Source organism: Hippocampus zosterae, chromosome 13, assembly GCF_025434085.1.
Source record: "Hippocampus zosterae strain Florida chromosome 13, ASM2543408v3, whole genome shotgun sequence".
In the NCBI taxonomy this organism is placed as follows: Eukaryota; Metazoa; Chordata; class Actinopteri; order Syngnathiformes; family Syngnathidae; genus Hippocampus; species Hippocampus zosterae.
Genome location: NC_067463.1, coordinates 20307852 through 20331836, shown reverse-complemented (window position 1 = coordinate 20331836; position 23985 = coordinate 20307852). Strand labels below are relative to the sequence as shown.

The window sequence follows — 23985 nt, the reverse complement described above, 5'->3', positions numbered from 1 at the left end:
ATATTCTGAACTGCAGACCAAGTCCCCAAAAGCACGTGGCTGGCATTCCTAAAAGACAGAATGCTGATGGTAAATAAAATTCATCATCGTATTTAATGAATGTACATAGCACGCTTTGGAGTTGACAAAAACAAATAAAAAAATAAAAAAATTTAAACCTCATGAAAATCAGGTTTGCGCATGGGATGGACAGGTTCCCAACATGGGCTTCACGGAGGCCATGTTGGGAACGTACCTCCTCAACATGATTGTTTGCTGGCTGCTACTGTATGCATCAACCATTGTGTCATAACTGTAATTACTACGAAGAATTGAAAAAGGACCCAATTATGTGCCAATGTGTTCCAAACACGACCAAGCATTGTAAAAATGCCTGTCGCGGAAATACTTGTCCTGTTTGTAGTCTGACGAAGCCACTTTTAATCAAAACATGACAAGACGTGTTTGATTCTATTTAAGGCCATTTATTTACTTCTTTATTTGACAGGGACAATGCAGTCAAACGTTGTTCCAACCTTGCAGCTGATGTGAGTCTATAATGCTAAATGAGTAGCAAACATGACGTTGAGCCGAAGAAAATATTGATATCAGATGTGGATGCTTTGATTGGCAAGATACTTGGATTACTGGAGCACTTAGAAAGTTCATACGTAATTTACTGTAACCTTACGTTAATTCCACCATAAAGCGAGCCCACTAAGAAGAGTTTAATATTGCCCTTATGGCTAGTATTAGCCTAGCAACCAGAAGTTAGCGCGCTGCCGTTCCTCAATCACGATTTGTGGAACTGACAAAGGGAGTCGTAGGAGGTACTGCATATCACAGAGACTACTATATTGAATATGCTTCTTGAAACTACAAAATAAACAAGGAAGTACCATAATCGCTGAAGTGCAGCACGCTACACGTGTGGAACATACAAATTTGGAGCATTGCTTGAGAACATTTCTTTTTCTCATTTTTGGACTCCTTAAAACATTATAAGGTTCGGTCAGAACCGAACAATATTGTTGCTGCCATGATGTGAAACTTTATTTTCTTTGGTGTACATGAGCCAATTCTTTGTCTCATGTACTTCAAACCTCACAAATGGAATATCAATAAAATTGTTGTTCTTGTTCTTCATAAATTCTTCTTCACCTCCTGTCTAAAAAAAGTTGAAAAAGCAATTTCTCTGTATGAAAGACGAAAATTTAAAGGCGCTTCTTTAAACGTAGACTGACAACATACGCAAAAATACTGCTGTCAGGCTGATGAATAAAAAATAACAATCATAATAATAATAATAATTTGTATCCATTTGTGTTCATATTGTATTTAATTGAAAGATGTTTGTTGTTTTTTTTCTCTTTCTCCTTTCTTCTTTCTACATACATTCTTGCTGCTGGAGGCTGTAAATTTCCCCATTGTGGGACGAATAAAGGATATCTTATCTTATCTTAATTTAACTGAGAACCGGAGGAAGGCAAATGGGAATATTAGTGAAAATGAAAATGTAAAAAGTGCAAGTGGTGAGAGTGATATTTTCAATGTTTGGCTTAGAAGTGGAGGGTGAAGTAAAGCTGCGAAAACTTTGTGGAAAAGAAGACCACACACATCTGCAAAGACGCAAAACACACACGCACACGCATGCATTCAGTAATTCAGACCTATTTCAGAACTGTTTCTGATTATGTTTAGATGGCAATGTAAACAAGCGCAGACGTCGTTCTGTCTGTTTCCATCATTCCATGCAGCTGTCAGCAGCACTTTTATTTTCTCACTCTGCTTCAGTCTAAATGTGCTCCCACTTTATTTTTTCCTTTCATGCGGGCTCCGTTCCTGCTCCATTCTGGCTCCAATTGTGGTTGTCTTCGTTCCTCTCTTCAAACCATCATGGTCTGTTTCTCATCGAAATATGCAATGATGGATCTTGACTATACCAATTTCCATAGCAAATTCTTTACTCTGATTCGAAATGTCTGTCTTTTGCCTTGTACTGTCCTGAATTTGTTTAAACTAATTTGAAGTGTATGAAGGTTACTCATGAAAACAAAGTTAGTCGGTGACTCTGTTAAAAACTTATTTGAGTGTAAATACTGATTCAGGCGGCCCGGTAGCCCAGTGGTTAGCACGTCGGCTTCACATTGCAGAGGTGCTGGGTTCGATTCCAGCTCCGGCCTCCCTGTGTGGAGTTTGCATGTTCTCCCCGGTCCTGCGTGGGTTTTCTCCGGGTGCTCCGGTTTCCTCCCACATTCCAAAAATATGCGTGGCAGGCTGATTGGACGCTCTAAATTGTCCCTAGGTGTGAGTGTGAGTGCGAATGGTTGTTTGTTTCTGTGTGCCCTGCGATTGGCTGGCAACCGATTCAGGGTGTCCCCCGCCTACTGCCCGAAGACAGCTGGGATGGGCTCCAGCACCCCCCGCGACCCTAGTGAGGTTCAAGCGGCTCGGAAGATAAATGAATGAATGTATACTGATTCAAAGTCTAAGACCAAAGTTTGTGTTCACAATGGGGGACACATAAGAGTTGTAGTCTTCCCCTTTTTTCCAAACCAGGAGATTTTTTAAAATTATTTTAGAGTTAAACTTTTTTTTTAATTAGGGTTTGGTTTTAAGAGTAGATCATCTTTATCGGTCGCACAATCGTGACAATTTGGGAGAAAAAAATTGGGGTTTTGCTATGGAGTAACTCATTTGTGTTTTGGTTTATCTGATGTTTTGCATTTCCTGTTTGGTTGCGTTCCACATGTATCAACTGATCAGCTCTCGCCAGTCACTTGTCTCACTCTGTATTTAGCTGCTAATTTCTGCTAACTCTGAACATTGTTCGGTGATGGGTGTTCTCCTGCCTGTCATCTTCGGTAAAGAAGCTGTCCTCCATGTTTTAGACCCATGCTACCTTTAGTTTGCCATTTTACAAAAATGTTTTTTTTTTTTCTTTTGCTAACCTTCCCTAATTAGCTACAGTTATGCTAACACGTCACAACAAAAATCCAACCTAACAGTGACAGTAAATAGTTAAACTGGGCATGGTAACATTCTAAAGCCCATTGCCCACTGTTAAGGTAGAGGATGTTGATTAGTTTTTTTTTTAAGGGCCCACTCAAGATCTCGAATGCTTGCAAAAACATTCGCCGGTCACTCGCAAACAGTTTCAATAGCGGCATTCCAAATTTCTTGCCAACAAGAAAAACTGCAGTCATGGCGATACTGAGCCGTTTCCTTCCAGACCATGAAGCAAGAAGAAAAGAAGGAAATCTCTTGAATGTTTGACAAATAAAAGATTAGCGTTAATTACCATGGTTTACAGGCAAGTACAATCGTGCTGTATAATCCACTCGCTCCGTCTCTTCTTCCTCTGGCTCAGTCGTGTCGCTTAAACCTGGGCTGTCATGTAGACTGGCTGAATGGGGATGTGTTTGGTCAAAGACAGATGATGGACAGGAGGGAGAGGGCATGGGGAAACCTATGAAAAAAAAGGCCCAAATGAAAATGAAAATGCAGACTTTCATGAATAAAACATGAGTTACAATCACAACAAAAATGATGATGGTGTTATTTTAAAGGCGAGAGAGCAATGGAACAGTTGGAGTTGCCGTGTTAGGTCACCAACAACGCCTTCTCATTGTGTCTCCCCGGTTTCTACAAAACATTCTACTGCTGCATTCTTACAGCATTGAGGTCTTGCTGTTACGAATGAAAGGGTGAAATTGTGCTCAAAATTCAAAGCGTTAGAATGACGTTTCAAGTTATCGCTGGTATGTGCCCCGGGCGAGCGTATGAGTGAGAGTAAGGGAGGCAGAGACTTGGTGTTGTCAACTTGAGCTACATTTACAAGTTTTCTCACGGTCCATACTGGTATCTGTGGTTGACCGTGGAGGGAAAGGGGCTGCTCAGTCCCGGAGGCTAAAACGCCCCCTACAGGTCAGTCGGCGGTCTGCGATAGATGCCCGTATGTTCCCTCCCAATCCATCAAGATCTGGCGGTATCCATCCCTCATGTTTGTCACGTTCTGTCAAAGCTTCTTACGGCTGAAACGCGGAAGTTTGCATGTTCTCCCCGGGCATGTGTGGGTTTTCTCCGGGTCCTCTGGTTTCCTCCCACATTCCAAAAACATGCGTGGCAGGCTGATTGAACTCTCTAAATTGTCCCTAGGTGTAAGTGTGAGCGCGAATAGGTTGTTCGTTTCTGTGTGCCCTGCGATTGGCTGGCAACCGATTCAAGGTGTCCCCCGCCTACTGCCCGAACACGGCTGGGATAGGCTGTATGGATATCTTATGTAAAAGATGAAATGTACTGTTTTATATGTTACATTAAATGAATATGAACACAATTTGTTGACGTGGCCCTCAACAACCACAACAGTTTATCATATAACTCCCTAGGAATCTTAAATGCCCACTCATCGTTGAGACCAATTTTAATAAATTCAAACTAAGGATAATGGGTATAGAATGTCGATGGATGGCTGGACACGTGGCAGTTGCTCACCCGGGCAAAATATATTGCAACTCGTTGGTGAGACGGTCGACTGCAGCCTGACAAATCCCGTTGCCCCTGAAAATCAGCTCAGGCACGCTGCCAGCGTTTGCGCGCCCATCACACTGACATCACTCCTTGCATGCGTGCCTGTGTGTGGGTCTGCTCCTCTGTGTGGCGTGCAACAAAAATATAACCCAAATGGAATTGTTTGTTTAATAAAGGTCGTTTAGTCAGCTCCAAAGTAGAGACGACATGGTATGAACATTTCTAATTGCAAAATGATCACATAATCAGTATTACCATGATATTGCTAAAATCAAAGTTACAAAAAGTATCTATTACTAATAATAATAATAATAACAATAATTTAATCTGAAGCTCTATCAAATTTAGAACACACAGTAGCATTAGCCTCTAACATCGTCTTCTCCTTTGCTGCCTGAGCTGCATCCTGTGCTTCATCACTGTCTTCTTTTATTTCTTTATTAACTGATGACTTTATTCTTTCCATTTGCTTGCTTTTGAGGAATGCACATGGGACCAGTGGAGAGAAACTATTACCACTAAAACAGGCGAAATCTGACATGAAAAAATGGCGAGGCAAATGGGTTAATATTTATCACCATCCATCCATCCATCCATCCATCATCTACCGCTTATCCGAGGCCAGGTCACGGGTGCAGCAGCTTTAGCAGGGAAGCCCAGACTTCCCTCTCCCTAGCTACTTCTTCCAGCTCTCCCCGGGGGATCCCGAGTCGTTCCCAGGCAAGCTGGGTGACATAGTCTCTCCAGCGTGTCCCGAGTCTTCCTCGGGGTCTCCTCCCGGTGGGTCATGACCGGAACACCTCACCGGGGAGGCGCTCAGGAGGCATCCGAATCAGATGCCCAAGCCACCTCATCTGGCTCCTCTCGATGTGGAGGACAAAGCACGGCTCAAAGACCCCAATGATGATTGCAATATTTATCACCATCTATTGATAAAATGTAACGTTTTTCATGCCTGGGGACTCCTAGCTCAAGGCAATACCCATTTGATCCATCAATCCATCCATTTTCCGAACCGCTTGATCCTCACTAGGGTCGCGTTGGGTGCTGGAGCCTATCCCAGCTGACTTGGGCCGTAGGCGGGGGACACCCTGAATCGGTTGCCAGCCAATCGCAGGGCACACAGAGACAAACAACCATCCACACTCACAATCACACCTAGGGACAATTTCAGAGATTTCAATCAGCCTGCCACGCATGTTTTTGGAACGTGGGAGGAAACCGGAGCACCCGGAGAAAACCCATGCAGGCCCGGGGAGAACATGCAAACTACACACAGGGAGGCCGGAGCTGGAATCGAACCCGGTATCTCTGCACTGTGAAGTCGACGTGCTAACCACTGGACTACCGGGCCGCGCTACACATTTGATCAATTTCCTAAAATAACTTTGCAATGAAATATTGACTGTCAAATGACGAAGGTACATATGAGCTATCTACATGATGCCCGAGGGAATATAAGATAATGCTGCATTCACATGCAGCCCTACATACACTGTGCTACATACAGAAAGGATGCAGAGGGCTGTGTTGGAAAAATACCACTTTATGCTTTTCATAAAATAAAAAAATATATATACAATAAAAAAAACAACAATGCCTGCTCACCTACATCCCACTTGTTCCATCTTAGACCGACTTCCCTGACACATTGCGCCTGCGGGGGTTGGCGATGAAGAAGAGACAGGAGAGCGAGCAGGAGCCAGGAAACCGTAATGAGATGAGAGATAAAGAAAGAGGGCAGGACAACGGGCAGGGAAGAGCAAACCCAGGGGAGAATAGTGGAGAGCAGGGGTTACAGGGTTTCTTCACAAGAAACCACACTCTGGAGAGACTCCGGGAAAATGAGAGAAGCCGCCTTATAGTTAAGTTATAATGGAATATGACAGAAATACTCACACCTACAGTGCAATACTGTTGGAATATATATAACTGGCAAAAAAAAAAAAAAAAGCCAGAAGCAATCCTTCAATTCAACTCAAACTACACGAGTAGAAGTAACGCAGTCACTCAACCATTAATATTGTCGCATTGTGTAACTTCTTTTACGGTGTCAATAACTAACTGCTGTGTTTAATTGTCTGTATAGATAACAAATGCTGTTGTTGTAGTTGCGTTAAATAACTTGTGTTGAGAAGCCTCGACCTTATAAACCCCATAAAGGAATCTGATGTAATTTTTGTTTTGTGCAAGAATGTGTCTTGTCTGTGTGTGTGTGCATTTGTGTGAGTGGCATCACAATGTGGCAGAAGTAACAGCCAATCAAAAAGGCACAGGCTCTCACAAAAAAATGTTTTTTTTTAAAAAATGTGCAAATTTTAAACAAAAGTGGCAGTCAGCCCACCAACCACCAAGCTACACCAATAAATAGTTTATATAAATTATGTATTACATCCATTCATTCATTCATCTTCTGTACCGCTTGATCCTCACTAGGGTCGCGGGGGGTGCTGGAGCCCATCCCAGCCGTCTCCGGGCAGTAGGCGGGGGACACCCTGAATCGGTTGCCAGCCAATCGCAGGGCACACAGAAACAAACAACCATTCGCACTCACACTCACACCTAGGGACAATTTAGAGCGTCCAATCAGCCTGCCATGCATATTTTCTGAATGTGGGAGGAAACCGGAGCACCCGGAGAAAACCCACGCAGGCCCGGGGAGAACATGCAAACTCCACACAGGGAGGCCGCAGCTGGAATCGAACCCGGTACCTCTGCACTGTGAAGCCGATGTGCTAACCACTGGACTACCGGGCCGCCCTATGTATTACAGTAATACTTAAATATATTTTAATTCCACACGTGCCTCTTGATAGGAAAAACAAAGTGGCACATAAATAAATACATGACTAAAAGATTTGTCGACTATTTGTTATCGACGATTTTGATCAACGAATTCGACTGTCGATATTGTTGTGACTAGTTGATGAATTTTGGGAAACCTAGTTGCGGCCTTAATTATCTGAATATTTTTTTAAAGTTATCAATCCATCTATACTGTTCTCATTAGACATTTTTTCGTGTCCTCGTTCAAAGATTTTCATATTTTGTTTTGAATGTCACTAAACTGTTTTTTGCTCCATCTATCTCTTGACTTTTCTCACTTCTCCTCGGGTGAACCGAAGCCTATCCCAGCTGACCTTGGCCGAGAGGCTGCTTGACAATCAATCTGAGGGCACGGTATGCTCTTGTTTAAACAACATATTTGCAATTTTTATTTTAACATTTTGCTCTCTTACTTTACCACATGTGAATCGAACCATGACCTTGAAGTCGAGCATCATTTTTCCCAAACTGTGAAACGGCTCGTCAGTTCTTGCACATATTAATTGGGTTACTGACGCGGGGTGCCTCTGGTGCTTGTTACAGCGGGTTTAACTGGGGAAAGTCAACAAGGAAGATGGAGCATCAAAGGCAATGAAAAAAAATAAAAATCTCAAATGCTCCTGTAGTGTATACAGTATTTGGTACTTTCTGACACAGGTTCTCACGGCAGCTCAAAACCAGAGACGTTTGAAGTGAAAGGATGGAATTGATTCTGACAGCTCAATATTTTGCTGAGTATTTGAAAACCAACTTTCTTGGGCCAATGGTTATAGGCATTCCTACATGACTAATTAAAGTTTGACTGAACAGACAGATGACTGTAGCCTAAAAAAATAATAATAATCTGAATTTCTGGGCGGCCCGGTAGTCCAGTGGTTAGCACGTCGGCTTCACAGTGCAGAGGTACCGGGTTCGATTCCAGCTCCGGCCTCCCTGTGTGGCGTTTGCATGTTCTCCCCGGTCCTGCGTGGGTTTTCACCGGGTGCTCCGGTTTCCTCCCACATTCCAAAAACATGCATGGCAGGCTGATTGAAATCTCTGAAATTGTCCCTAGGTGTGAATGTGAGCGTGGATGGTTGTTCGTCTCTGTGTGCCCTGCGATTGGCTGGCAACTGATTCAGGGTGTCCCCCGCCTACTGCCCAAAGATGGCTGGGATAGGCTCCAGCACCCCCGCGACCCTGGTGAGGATTAAGCAGTTCGGAAAATGGATGGATGGATAAATTTCTTGAGTGGCTTTTATGTGGGTAACACAAAGTACATCTGAAGACAATTACATGTGTGTTTACTGGTGTAATGTTTTCATTGGGTTGTTTATCTCCATGTGGCTTTCTTTAGACAGAAGGCAATTCTAGGTGGCTGAGCTCTCAGCGATAAGTCTGAGTGTGTTCATTCAACTTTTGAAGAGTCAAACAGTCAGACAAAGGTGTTAACTGTAAATCTGTAATCTGTAAAGTCTCAGCATAAAAGTTGGAAATCGATAAATTGCAGTCATTTCATTGTGCGTGTTAATGTACTACATGAACTGAGAATGATCTGATAGTGTGAAAGAATTTGTTTTCTGAACACCTTCACAGCTTGCCCATTATTTAGACCTGCTTGGCTTAGTTCTGGCTGACACACACTGACAACTGCATGCTCTCTCTCTTTCTCTCTCTTTCTCTCTCTCTCTCTCTCACACACACACACACACGCACACACAACATCTGTTTGCTGTGGTGTGCTGTGCTTTCTCAGTTTTTTTTTTGTTTTGTTCTTGGGGGCGATGGTCTGCGTCTCCAGCCTTTTGTCTGTAATTTTAATCTTCGCCCTTGTGTTCTGGGAGCTGTCAACCGCACAGCTGTGTGCCTCTGTAGGTTTCTGCTACCTCATAAATGCAAGAAAAATCAATAAAAAAAATAATCTCAGTCTAAAGGTTTAAACAGGCGAATGCCATCTCCAACTCACCTTACAACTTTCAGGTCAGCACTTAAGAGTATATCCAAAAAGTGAGTATTGTAAATTATTAACAATCTAGTCACCAAAGTTATTTACTTCACATACAATTTTGCGAAACGGACATCGTGTGAAAGGTCTCAGCTTGAGAGAATGTTCTAATTCTATCAGATACCATCACCTTTTAGGAATCTAAAAAAAAAAAAAGAAAAACGCGAAAAGGCGTGTTGAGCCATTAAAATGTAATCGTCATACACAGCAAGCCATTTTGAACACTAAAAATAATTTGGCAATCATTTATGAAAACAATACAACCAGACTTGGACTGCCCAATAGTATTGATTTGTGAAAAAATATATAAAAATGTCCAAATTTGGACATTGACTTTTCCTGTCGGCGATATGTAGCTGTGCAGGAAAGAAGAGGTTTCAGTGGGACAGGGAACTCATGCACATCAGTGTGGAAGTGTGGAGAATATGTTTAAAAACAAAACAAAACAAAACAAAAAAAAGGAGGGGGCATATACATGTTTGACAGACTGTCTGAGTGGGTTTGGGGCCTTAGTCAAGATTTTTAAATTTTTTTTTGCAGCAAGACGCAAATAATGATATTCATGTTCCACAGTAGGGCGGCCCGGTAGTCCAGTGGTTAGCACGTCGGCTTTAAAGTGCAGAGGTACCGGGTTCGATTCCAGCTCCAGCCTCCCTGTGTGGAGTTTGCATGTTCTCCCCGGGCCTGCGTGGGTTTTCTCCGGGTGCTCCGGTTTCCTCCCACATCCCAAAAATATGCGTGGCAGGCTGATTGAACACTCTAAATTGTCCCTAGGTGTGAGTGTGAGCGTGGATGGTTGTTTGTCTATGTGTGCCCTGCGATTGGCTGGCAACCGGTTCAGGGTGTCCCCCGCCTACTGCCCGAAGACAGCTGGGATAGGCTCCAGCACCCCCCGCGACCCTAGTGAGGATCAAGCGGCTCGGAAGATGAATGAATGAATGTTCCACAGTATAAATCCTTAGGTACTGATGTACTGAGGTATTGCCACCCTATGCGGTACCAATCATATGTGTGAAAGTATTTAAAAAGCCACGTGAGATATCAAGCCTAGCTATCTTTTATAGTACATGTTAATTTGAAGAGGGACACTTTTTTTTTCTTTACCCTGCAAATGAAAAACACCCTTTCATATGGTTTCACATCTTGCTTGGGCATATTTAATTCATACGCACTTGTAAATCATCCCCATCATGTCCCCTGTCCACATATAATTGGGTTGAATGAAGAAGAGAAAACAATGAGGCAGAGTCCAACTGTGACAAGCACCATCCGCCATTCTTCCTTTCTTTTCGAGCCATGAGATTTTTATTGTTATTTGCACCTCCGAAACAACTGCGTTGCACATAGATTGGTGGTGGAGGGAAGAAAATAGAAAGATATTCAAGATCCCCGAGAATTTGGAGTCGGAGTCTGTCTGCTTCATTAGGTCTTCTTTATTATCTCTCCTGTTCTTTTATGAGGTTGTGAGCTCATGTTGGCCTTTTGTTCCACTGCACTATAAGCTAGCGTAAAGCCAAAGTGTCCCATGGGGATAATAACAGTAACAGCCATAGTGGGGGAAGAGACACATGCTAAAATGATCTACTCACACGGAGTCCAAGTTATAATCTTGACAGGACTACAGACTAAATGGGAAACACATTCGGAAAGAACACAAAATAAAGTTATTCTTTGAACCGGTGGTGATTTCATGTGCTGTTTTGATTATTTCAACAATGGCAAACTCTGCAAAGTGTTACATTATCAAAATGGAAAGTTAAACTTGTGTCACTACCAGGGCTATGGGTGCCTGGAAACATGCGCCTTATTCTTTGATCCCCAAAGTGCCCCATTATTGATTTTTCTTTTTTTTTTTTTTTTTTTTTTTGCATGTGTGCTCATTTGTGAAAGTCTGTCTGTGACCTTATAACAGCACAACCACCCAAACATACTCAGGCTCAACATATTTGTGGACCTTCAGATTTTTTTCAGTATTTTTGAAGTTTTTTTCCCTGTTCTCTGTGTTATTTTTCCCCAATTTTCGTTTTTTTGTCCAAAATACATTCATTCATTCATTCCGTACCGCTTGATCCTCACTAGGGTGGCGGGGGGTGCCGGAGCCCATCCCAGCCGTCTCCGGGCAGTAGGCGGGGGCCACCCTGAATCGGTTGCCAGCCAATCACAGGGCACACAGAGACGAACAACCATTCGCACTCACACTCACACCTAGGGACAATTTAGTGTTCAATCAGCCTGCCACGCAGGTTTTTAGAATGTGGGAGGAAACCGGAGCACCCGGAGAAAACCCACGCAGGCCCGGGGAGAACATGCAAACTCCACACAGGGAGGCCGGAGCTGGAATCGAACTCGGTACCTCTGCACTGTGAAGCCGACGTGCTAACCACTGGACTACCGGGCCGCCCTCCAAAATACATGTTGAATGTTTCTTTTTTTTTCAGTGATTTGAAAAAAAAAAAACATCCCCATCTTACAACAGCCTCGCACGGTGAGCCTTTTGAAAAGTTTAAAGGAGCTAAGACTAAAATTAGCACACTTCTATCACAGCTATATAGAGCTTTTATGAGACAAAAGAGGGCGGCCCGGTTGTCCAGTGGTTAGCACGTTGGCTTCACAGTGCAGAGGTACCGGGTTCGATTCCGGCTCCGGCCTCCCTGTGTGGAGTTTGCATGTTCTCCCCGGGCCTGCGTGGGTTTTCTCCGGGTGGTTCGGTTTCCTCCCACATTCCAAAAAATATGCATGGCAGGCTGATTGAACGCTCTAAATTGTCCCTAGGTGTGAGTGTGAGCGTGGATGGTTGTTTGTCTATGTGTGCCCTGCGATTGGCTGGCAACCGATTCAGGGTGTCCCCCGCCTACTGCCCGGAGACGGCTGGGATGGGCTCCAGCACCCCCCGCGACCCTAGTGAGGATCAAGCGGTACGGAAGATGAATGAATGAATGAGACAAAAGTAGCCGCACATTCATATCATATTACAAGTAATGTACCGGTAATTAAAAATTACATTAGAAATTGGTGAGGATTTTTTTTTTAAATCAACAGAGGGTGAATTATACATTGTGTGTGATAAATACACAGTACATGCACCCGAGGCAATTATTCCAGCAGCGCAATATAAATAAATAAATAAATAAAAGTAACGTCTTAAAACTTCACAAGGCCTTTTAACTCCTTGTTGACGATTGTACTTGGCAACAGTTGGCCACTTATAGCACTCAGTGGACTGCCGAGTACAGAGAGTACACTTTGAACGCAACTGTACAGTCAGGAAATTTGAAAAAAAAAAAGATTAACAGAGAGAGACAGGGGGTCATCACTCTATCATTGAAATAACAATATACAGAATATTATTATTATTATCGAATCATCTAGAATATACAGTGGACCGCCGTAGGGGTTGGGCGGCATTCGGATGTTAACGCCATTCAACTGTCTCCTCATTACAGCAGGGACGAACTAATTTTAGATTAATTTTGTAGATCTTCTGCCGACCAACGTGGGTTTGTATTGTATAGGCTGGACTCATAGTTCAAATCTGCGATCGATGCTCGTTTAACAAAGTTTGAATGTGGTACTACTTGAAGTGTAAAAAAAAAAAAAAAAAAAAAACATCATAATTTAAAAAAATAAATAAAAATCAAACATCACATGTTATCTGCATATTTATGGTAAACTAGCTGGTTCGCCGCCCGCCGGGAGGCTCATCAGCTAGTTCCTGCGGAAGGCTGGTAAGGTGGGCCTTCGGCCCACCAAAGTGTTGTTGCTTGGTTCAACTTTTTGTTCATCTTCATTGCTTATCGCGAAAATAAAGAGATGTTTAGCTCTACTAAATAACTAACAATTTTATTGCAATGCTTGTGGGTAGACAACATTTTTTCGCTAAGATGCCCGCGCGATCGTAGTGAGCCACTGCCTGAGCGGCGCAGTGGCGGCGCGGTGAAGTAGGTACGTTTTGAAAAGGGACAGACGGAAGGACAGACCGCGTGCGGGACGACACGCAATATATATATAGATAAAGCCCAGTTTTATATGGCTTTATCTACGCCATGTTTCCCAATATGTTTTACCGTACACTGACAAACGGCAGAACCCAGGGTATTCTTCCAACGATCCATCCCTCCCTTTTCTGAACCGCTTATCCTTGTTGGACCAATTTTAAATCCAAGCGGTGGTTATTATGCCGTGACCGACAACTCTCCTGCTAGCACTAGTTTGATTATTCGATCGCCAGCGTGGAGAATTCTTGGCCTGCCGGGAATCGGCTATTTTGCTGTGATTACAGTAGGTAGGTTGGCTGTGAATAGGTTATTTTAGTGCAGTGTGCAGGCTGACATGGTTGGCTTCAAGAAATCAGATTTCAAGAATGATGCAAACAAATCTTTTCAAATGTATCACGTCCACTTTTCATGCAAGTCATGTCAACATGTCAATTAAAAGGCATTTTTTAAAAATGTAGATTGATTTAAGATAATCAGTCCACTGTACTGGATGATGAGAGTAAATGGATACCATTTACCTTTGTGACATGTAAGCTTTGTGTATTTGGACAATTCTAAATGAAATGAAATGTATCTAAACATTTATGAGCAAAATGAATTATCGCTAAATCTGATAAGCGATTAATTGCTGAGTAACAGATTAATTGTTGCACCTCTAGAAGTTTTCTGGGTCAACTTCTATACTTATTTCTTCACACAAACCATTTGATTCTGGTCATGTGATCACAACAGCTCTTATGAGACCTTGACTTGATCGGGACTCAGACCATGCTCCGCCACTTGTAGAAAATCTTTAGGAAGCATGTACTGAAATGTCTCTCACAGGTCAGGTCATGCTCCTTTCTGCCAAGAGCAAAGCACCAAACTGAACAAAATTAATCACTTCATAGGTGGGCTACCACCTAAGCAGCCACCGCATTTCAAGTCTGACCAGAGGACAAATGTGCTGCAAAGAGAGTTCTTTTTTTTTTTTTTTTTGAGGCAAGCTTTGGTGAATGACTCAATGTCATTATTTCCAAAAGAAGATGAAAACCGAGCAGCTTTGGTCCATTTTAGTGCAAGTCTGACAAAAAAATCATTTATGACCCAGATGAAAACAGAACTACTCGAGTACAGTATATGCATTGTTATCATACTGCAGTACAAGATTGTGTGACCTGCAAGTAACAGTTCCTGTCATAGAAATGTCTACTGAAAATACTGTCACGTTGATAAACCAGGTCAGACATGCCAGTTAGTGTGCGCGCACACACACTCACACACACACACACACACACACTCACACACACACCCTCGCTCTCTCTCTCTCTCTCAAAGATACTTGCTACTTGCTCATTGTATTCTGAGTGACTGCTCAACTTTTGCTGGAGGGCTTACAGTGACCTCCGAGTTGTGTCCCTCTCATAACACTGTGTGTGTATGTGTGTGTGTGTGTGTGGTGTCGTGTGCTGACCTAACAAGAGATCCACGTAAGCCCCTGGACAATATATCTACCTTTCTTGTCACACCATAGCCAGTGAGAGTAGAATACAAAATGTTACTGTGTGCAGCTGGCACTATTAATTGAGCAATGGAAACATATTGACAAAGCGGTAAAAATCCAGTCAACATTTGAAGTTATAAGTAGTATAATGTTGAAGCGGTCTTCAATAGGGTTGTTCACACGGCACACATTTGCTCCGGCGCTGCACCGATGTATTTTGTTGCGATATATTTTGCACCGCAGCAAATTGTGTGGAGCGTTCACATGCATAAAGCCGCTGAGCGTGTCTGCACCGGCGCAGCGTCGGTGCAGCCCCACTTGCGTTCACACGGCAGTTTCTGCAGCGGAGCAAATGGACATTAAACAAATGAGCTGTCGTGTTGGTTCTTTTTAAAACTTTTACACAACTCGAGCGACTACTGGACAAGCACGTCCTTCTCCTTCTCGGTCTCCGTGGCTTCTGCCGGAGAGTGGCCGCCCCCGAAAACGTAAATCAACGATGACTTCAATGACACTCAGAAAAGCAAATACGTAATGCGCCAAACAGAAAATCAGAGAGGAAATCACAAAATAAATTATATGGGGGCTGGGGGGTTGTGAACACACAACAAAGGAACAAACTACACAAACAACTCTGAAACAGTCCAGTCTCCTACAAAAGGAAAGATGTTACTAGCCAAGACTTGTGTCGTTATGAAACAAACACACGACGGAAGTACAACAGAGCGCGAAAACAACGCATTCTCGCCATACGTACTCTTCACAAGCATTTGCTCTGGAGCAAATTTAACCCAGTTGCGTTCACACGTGCAAATTTACACCGGTGCTGCTTCGCAAACGAGCTTTTGCTCCGGAGCAAATTTTTAAACCACCTCCTTGAGGTGGATCAAATTTGGTCCGGTGTAAGCCTTTTTCCTGGGCTACGCCGGAGCTAATTTGCACGTGTGAATGCTCTTCTGGGGTAGCCCCGGCGTAGCACCAGACCAAATCTTGCCGTGTGAACACCCCCTGTAACATGTAACACGCCCTGAATCCATGGGAAAACTGTTCACTGCTCGTGGATGGTAACTGCAGGGTGAAATTGTATTTGATTATATTGGGACAAAAAAAGACATAAATAAAATATAGAACCAAGTATTTATAAATGAGCTAAAAAAAACATCTAAATGTTGTAATATTAAAAGATATCCTTTATTTGTTCCTGCAATGGGGAAATTTGTGTGTGTGAGAGAATGTGCATGTGTTTGTGTGCAGTCTGGCAGACGGACACAGAGTTGGAGCGCCTTTGTGCTATGTACCGGTAGGAACATTAAAACATGCACTCGTGATGAAATTTTTATGAGAGTACATTGAAAAAATGGGAGCTTTTGCGAGCACAATGGTGGCACTTTCGAGCCCTCTCGATATATATTGGCGGTGGCATGGTAGCAAGGGTTAGCAATTTAGCACCATTCATTCATTCATCTTCCTAACCGCTTGATCCTCACTAGGGTCGCGGGGGGTGCTGGAGCCGATCCCAGCTGTCTCCGGGCAGTAGGCGGGGGACACCCTGAATCGGTTGCAAGCCAATCGCAGGGCACACAGAGACGAACAACCATTCGCACTCACACTCACACCTAGGGACAATTTAGAGTGTTCAATCAGCCTGCCATGCATGTTTTTGGAATGTGGGAGGAAACCGGAGCACCCGGAGAAAACCCACGCAGGCCCGGGAGAACATGCAAACTCCACAGAGGGAGGCCAGAGCTGGAATCGAACCCGGTACCTCTGCACTGTGAAGCCGACGTGCTAACCACTGGACTACCGGGCCGCCCCCAATTTAGCACCATTGCTGCCAAATTATAACAGAAGAAAAGGTGATTGGTGTGTGAAAAAGCTGACAGCGTCGATGAACACACGGCTAAGCGTGGCCATCGAAGAAATATTTGCAGTTTTAAAATAAACTATTCAAGTGTAGTAAGTATAGCAGGGGGACATGTGTCGGACAAAAGAGGACTGAATTATTTTGAATTTTATCATACCGAATGAACCAATATTGTCCTGTGAATTGATGTGAATCAAATGGTTAAAACTAATGACATAGTGCGAATGACATAAAACTGTACCTACAACATACTGTGCATTTGAAAAGTAAAAATTATACTGGACTGGATTTTTTTTAAAAAATGAAACTGGGTGTATGTGTAACACGTTCATTTTAGAATATTTGACTACATCATGTTTTAAATGTTGTATACTTAGAAGGAGAAAAATGGGAAACAGATAAACACAAGCGTATGGGTGTGTGCAACAGAGCCGACCAGATGGTCTGATATAGATCACCATTTGCAATTACCATCCATATTTCACTAAATTACAATTATCCTGAAAGCTGCATGCTGTGTCGGACATGCAGCTCATGTCATTCAGTTTGTAGTCATTATAGTGGTGAATATGAACGACTGTATGTCCACATCCAATGCCCTCTGTGGTATGATCGCCCACTTTTACACTGACTAATGTGGTGCTATACAGTACAAATAGATAACGGCTCAATTGTGTTGCATAAAGCAAAGAGTTGAATTTAATTTTCAAGAATAATCAAAATAATGTAATTATTAAATTCATCCTCAGATAGGCAATAAATAATACAGTTCATCAACAAGGTGACTAATTTGTCTCAACTGCGGATCATGATCCCAAATTCGGATTTTTGGGGGGGGGGGGTTTATGTATGTATATAAATATGTATATATTTTATGTGGTTTTTATGTTACAAAAATAAATGTGAGTCCTTATGTGAACACAACGCCTCTGACACAAATGACCAACCCTGGAGTATATCTAGGCCCTCATCTCATTTCTCTACTTGCAACTTTATGAACTTAAATTAATCGGGGGCCACTTGGAGTGTTGGTGTGGGCCGCGTGGTGTGCTAGAACCTTCCATCAGAAACCCCATCAAGGACATGATGAGGTTGACAGAGGAGCAAAGCCGGAAAAAAAGTATGAACGTATTGGGGAAATGAAACGATTGTTCCTCAATTGTTTTACTTCATAGAGACATTCACTACTAGATATGAGATCACATCGGTTGAACCCTTGTATTGTATTTGGGTCCGAATTGACCCATTTTCAGGTTAGCAACAGCTGGGAACAACTTTCAAACACAAAAACGATATGTCATGCCCCCGCCTACTGCCCGAAAACAGGTGCAATAGGCTCCAGCACCTCCCGCGAACCTTCTGAGGATAAAGTGGTTCAGAAAATGGATGGATGGATGGATGTCAGACATGGACAAAAAATCTGAACTGACCTGCAGTGTGAATGTGACCATAGGCTAAGTTGATTGTGAGCAAGTGTTATGGTTTCAAGTCACTGCTAGAAGACATTAAAACTACAAATGTTTCAAGAGTGAATGTGCCAGCTGTTCCCCTATTCTTGCGCTCAATAATCTGTGCCTTACAACAGCACACAACACTTAAGTAACTGCCGGAATTTGATGTATTACAGTCAGTCACACACACACCTATATACAGACATACACATACACACACACGCACACACACACACACACGCATGGGGTGATTTATTGGAAGTACTCAAGGGTAAAAGGTTAGTCTAACACCCAATGAACACCAAATTATTCGACCACTTTTCAAGTACACAAACTGTGCCTTGATTGTTTAGGGACTCTAGTGAACTCTTTTTTTTTTTTTTTGGTTTAATGTAACAAGAAAGTGCAGTAAGACCATTACACCAATGCAATCTCACTTAAAGTCCCCTGGCCAATCCGACCAGATACGTTGTTGCCTGCAGCTCCAATCCCTCAGCTCAATAGAGATACATGGGCATGCTATAACACAAAAAGACATCTCTATTGTTTTCATTTGTTACCAACTAATTCCTCTGCTGTCAAGTCCGATTGTATGGACTAAGTATGAAGTGAGACACCCTAAGGCCATGACTGCAACTGCCAGCCTTTGCACTTAAAGACTCTCGATTGGTGTCTGTTTTTTTTTTTAAACCAAATCACAGATTGAGGACTGGACTGCATTGAAAACATCACATGCACTGTAAATGAGGCGTTTATGAATCGCTGTATGCACTGGTCAAAATTCCATTTCGATGTTGGGTACATAACATTGCTCAACAGCCACCAAATGGATCAGAAGTAAAAAAAAAGCCCTCACTTCACGTGAAACTGAGCGGTAACTCCTTACGGCCCGCAACACTGACTGTTTCGGATGTTGAAAAAAAATCATGTGTCAAATTGCTTTGACGGGTTGAAACAAGCAAAAATAATTGGTTGATTTTGAGTGACAGGCCCACAGACCTTAAGGACAAAAGCTTTTTATATAAATATGTGTGATAAAAACCAGTGTGAAAAAAACGCTGCAAATTGTTTGAGTGTATTAATGTAAAACTATCGGCCATAATCGGCCATATTCGGTCAGATTATTCGGTCAGACCCTTGAAAAGAGCCCCGATGCTGAATGAACTTATTGCGCTGTGCAGTGTGTCAACCGCAAGCATATTCCGACGACTGACGTATGAAGTGTGATTGGTCAACAGGTCGTGCATGTGTAATTCTTGCGAGATAGCTCAGCCCAGGGCCCTTGTCATTTGGGTCCCGAGGCCATAACGGTCATGCCTTTAGTAAACTCAGTTCAATTTTGACAAACAGGGACCAGTGCAATTTTGGCTGCTTTTTCCTGCTTTTGAAATTGTCACGCTCCGTATTCGACAGCAGGGGGCAGGCGTTCTTGCTTGCCGCCTGCACACCCGCCAACCATTTGTTGGTAATTGCACCTGCTATATTTGGCCGCTCCGGCAGTCAACTCACTGCCGGAGTATTCGACGCCGTGCCATTTGCTATCGTCTAATCCTTCTCGGTTAAAACTCTGACTTAAATGACTACTGACTATTATTGCGTGCCTTGATATTCCTCTCGTGTTTGATTAGTATTTTACTTAAGAACTTTCTCCTTGCCGTTTTTGTTTCGCAAGCATTTTCTGTTGCCTGGTTATTTCCTGGTCCTCTTTTTGACCAGTGTTTTCTGTTGTCCGTTTAGACGGGGATTTTGTGTTATAATAAATCAATTTTTTTTTTAATGGCAAAATTACATTTTCTGTGTCTGCTATTTCGGGGAATCCACTTACCTCTAGTAGTTGTGCACGAAGCGATTATTCTGTCGCTTCGGGCTCAACGTGACAGAAATCAATTGCAATCATCTGCTGTCTTAAGTTATCTTACTAATATTTACAAGCCAATAATTTGGAATACGGGTGGCCTGGTAGTCCAGTGGTTAGCACGTCGGCTTCACAGTGCAGCGGTACCGGGTTCGATTCCAGCTCCGGCCTCCCTGTGTGGAGTTTGCATGTTCTCCCCGGGCCTGTGTGGGTTTTCTCCGGGTGCTCCGGTTTCCTCCCACATTCCAAAAACATGCGCGGCAGGCTGATTGAACACTCTAAACTGTCCCTAGGTGTGAGTGTGAGCGCGGATGGTTGTTCGTCTCTGTGTGCGCTGTGATTGGCTGGCAACCGATTCAGGGTGTCCCCCGCCTACTGCCCGATGACTGCTGGGATAGGCTCCAGTACCACCCGCGACCCTAGTGAGGATCAAGCGGTTCGGAAGATGGATGGATGGATGGATAATTTGGAATAACGTTTATCATCTATTATTATCATCTTTTTTTCCCAAGATGGCGCCCGAGTAGGCAGCCTTCGGCAAGTGCTCTTCAAGAGCCTTGCTTTTTTGTTCTTTTTTGTTCTTTTTTGCTGTTTTTGTCTTTTGTTTTGTCACATGTTGTTTGTTGTTTCATTGTGTGGACCTGATATGGACTGTTTTCAGCGCTTTTTGGCCACGACATTCGTCAAAGGAGCAGTATCTGTGCTTGGTGGTTGCGCCTTCTCGGCAGCACGCCTGTACCAGCACAGATTTTGATTGGGAGGAATGTCGGCGCCATTGACTGTCGGTGCTGGACAGACCTGGGGCGCTTGTGTTTTTTGCGCCAGTAATGGGCAGCATTTTTCACAACCCCGATTTGTTCAGTGGCTATGTCAGCGCTGTTGGACAGTTGCCGTTGGTGCGGCTGGATGGATGGCCGCTGAAGTTGAGGATGAGGAGAGAGGAGCGTTGGCGAAGAGCGACGATGCGTATTTGGAACCGTGAGTTGCCGCTCGGAATTGAAATGGATTTCCATGGGACAGGAGAAGTGAACCAATCTCTTTTTTCGTCAATGGATGCTACAGCTTCTTGTTGACTTTGAAACTTAGCTTGTAGCCGACGTGTGCACATTTTGAGCATGACGTCTCTGATCCACTGGTTAAAGGACACTTTGATCCTCTCCTCTTTCATCTCAAACCGCTTCAAACAACAAAGCGTGTGACGGAAAAGTGGTTAGGACTGCACGACTGTCCGTGTTTTATGTTATGTGTTGTGTTTATTATTTTACTTTATGTTAACTGTTTTGTAAAGCGCTTTGTTACAGCTGCCGCTGTTGTGAAAGCGCTATATAAATCAGCATGTATTGTATTGTATTGTATTGTATCATCAAAAGGTGTGGATTTACGAGTATTGATCAACATTTGGTATAGTTTCCATTGCAACTTTTATACTCACATCTTAGAAATAAAAAGCCCCAATGTCACTCTTTTATCACGTTTTTCATAGGATAACAATTAATGCTGTCATAATTTATAACATGTGATTATAGAGAATTGATGGTGAGGAATAGTATGCAGAATTTGTGTAACATGGGCATGCTTTTTTTGTTTGTTTGGTTGGTTGTTTTTTTTTTTTTTGTGGCTAGTTTCTAAATCATCTAGTCAACATGTTTGCACACTCAGAAATCATGAATCATTCAATCAAGCGTGTATTTATCAGGGCGCCTATCATGCTTAAAAAGCAACCAAAGTGCTTCACAAAGCACATAAGATACAAACTCAATAATTTATGATGACTGTCACAGGAAGCGCGCAGAGGCTGTTATAATTGTGTGACAGATGAGTGAGTGGACGGGCTTCAAGAAGCCATTCTGTGAAACACTTAATGCGAACTGGATCCTGAGCTGTGTTTGAGCTTACCTCTCACCCTCGACTGCTCTGAATTTTTTTTTCATAGCCATTACCAATTGGCTCTGGGTTTTACAGGACAATGTTCTTCGGATCATGAGGAGCAGGAAATACAAACAAGAAATATGCTGTCAGTGGAGTTCATTGTTCTTTGTTTTTAAAAATGTTTTATGATTATTGCGGATTTTTTTTTCTCGAATAAATGTGTGTCCCAATAGTATCTTAGTGCCATTCGTTCATCAGATCATTTCGAGTTGGTCAGGTCAAAAAAAAAACGCAACGCAAAGAAAAATAAGCTAGACACTAACAGGTTGATTTTTGCCCGATAGCTTCTTTCCTTTTGAGGCATTTGTCTTCCCTCTTGACTCCCCCCACCCCTCTCCACAATAATAGAGGTGAGGAGAGGCAAGCTTTCTAATACTGAGGCTGTGAATTGTCAGGAATACAGTGCATAACATACTAACCGCTTTACAATTCACACTTACTGTACATGAACCCACAACCTCCTGATGTGCAAAAAATGACTCCAATGACTGCAACTGTCTCCATTTTCTTTTTAAAAAAATAAAACATCATAATGCGGCCCGGTAGTCCAGTGGTTAGCACGTCGGCTTCACAGTGCAGAGGTACCGGGTTCGATTCCGGCTCCGGCCTCCCTGTGTGGAGTTTGCATGTTCTCCCCGGGCCTGCGTGGGTTTTCTCCGGGTGCTCCGGTTTCCTCCCACATTCCAAAAACATGCGTGGCAGGCTGATTGAACACTCTAAATTGTCCCTAGGTGCGAGTGTGAGTGCGAATGGTTGTTCGTTTCTGTGTGCCATGCGATTGGCTGGATTCAGGCTGTCCCCCGCCTACTGCCCGAAGACAGCTGGGATAGGCTCCAGCACCCCCCGCGACCCTAGTGAGGATCAAGCGGATCGGAAGATGAATGAATAAAACATCATAATATATAAAAATGAACTCGCAACTCCAACCCAAGAACAACCAACAAGCATCCAAATGTGCAGACATAAAGTACTCACTCTCTTACATACCTGAGCGGCACACCTTGTGATTTAGGTCACTAATCTGTTTCCACAGTGATGGCCTCTGCGTAAATCAGAGCACTGGCTGCATTGTCCATTGGAAAATCCACATGCGCATCCCTGCATCGCTGATTGCAAATGAGTTATGACTCCCTCTCCGATGTACACCATTTTCACATTCCCTCTCATCTGGCAGTCACTTCAGCTTGCTTTTATTCTTTTTCTCCGTTTGGTCACTTGCAATTCCTCTCACACAATGAGATCTATTATCGTGCTCATTGCAAGTCTGGCATGACGCACACTGTAAATCTATGCAGGGATGGGCTGAACTGCATGTTTTTTTTTTTCGCAGATCCGTGCAAGCCGGTGCAATGTGGTGCATTATAAAAAAAAAGGTGCTGTGCATCATTGTGGGGATAAACACGGCAGACTTGTTTTCCCGCCAATCAAAACAGCTCTTGTCATTCCCTTTTAGTGTTGTGCACAAGTGACACTCCGATAGTCCTTAATATGGTGAAAAAAGATGAGGGCTGCTACAATTGAATATTTTTCGAATGAATTGAAAAAAACGGATCAAATTTTAATTTGCATTCACATGTATTGCAATAGGGCGGCCCGGTGGTCCAGTGGTTAGCGCATCGACCTCACAGTCCAGAGGTTGTGGGTTCAATCCCAGCTACGACCTTCCTGTGTGGAGTTGGTCTGTTCTCCCCGGGCCGGCACGGGTTTTCTCTGGGTACTCCGGTTTCCTCCCATGTTCCAAAAATGGATGAATGTATTGCAATAGGGTGACACAGTGGGCGACTGGGTTAGCACGTCCGCCTCACAGTGCAGGGTTCCATTCCGGCACTAGCCTTCTTGTATGGACTTTGCATGTTCTCCCCGTGTCGGCGTGGGTTTTCTCCTGGTACTCCGATTACTTCCCACATTCCAAAAACATTTGTGGAATTTGTGTGGGTCGTTGAAGTGCGACTAAAACACTTCTTCCTAAAGATTAATAAATTGACATTCATACAAAATAAAATTTGAATAAAAGTCAGTGGCTCTGCTCAACATTTCCATGTATTATATTAGTGTATGTATTACATTAATTCAAAATGAAAACTGATAT

General features: G+C 43.2%; 1 protein-coding gene across 9 annotated transcripts in view; it reads right to left on the bottom strand.

Moving 5' to 3' along the window:
• The window catches only part of LOC127612901 (teneurin-3), a 205720-nt gene that overhangs the window by 113807 nt on the left and 67928 nt on the right, over positions 1-23985 (bottom strand). For 6 of the 9 annotated variants that reach the window (XM_052083740.1, XM_052083741.1, XM_052083744.1 and 3 more), the window contains one exon: positions 3281-3448. The exons of the other annotated variants lie outside the window; for them this stretch is intronic. In XM_052083740.1, the coding sequence (XP_051939700.1) occupies positions 3281-3448 (168 nt within the window). The remainder of the gene's footprint in view (positions 1-3280; positions 3449-23985) is intronic. 9 annotated transcript variants of the gene reach the window in all.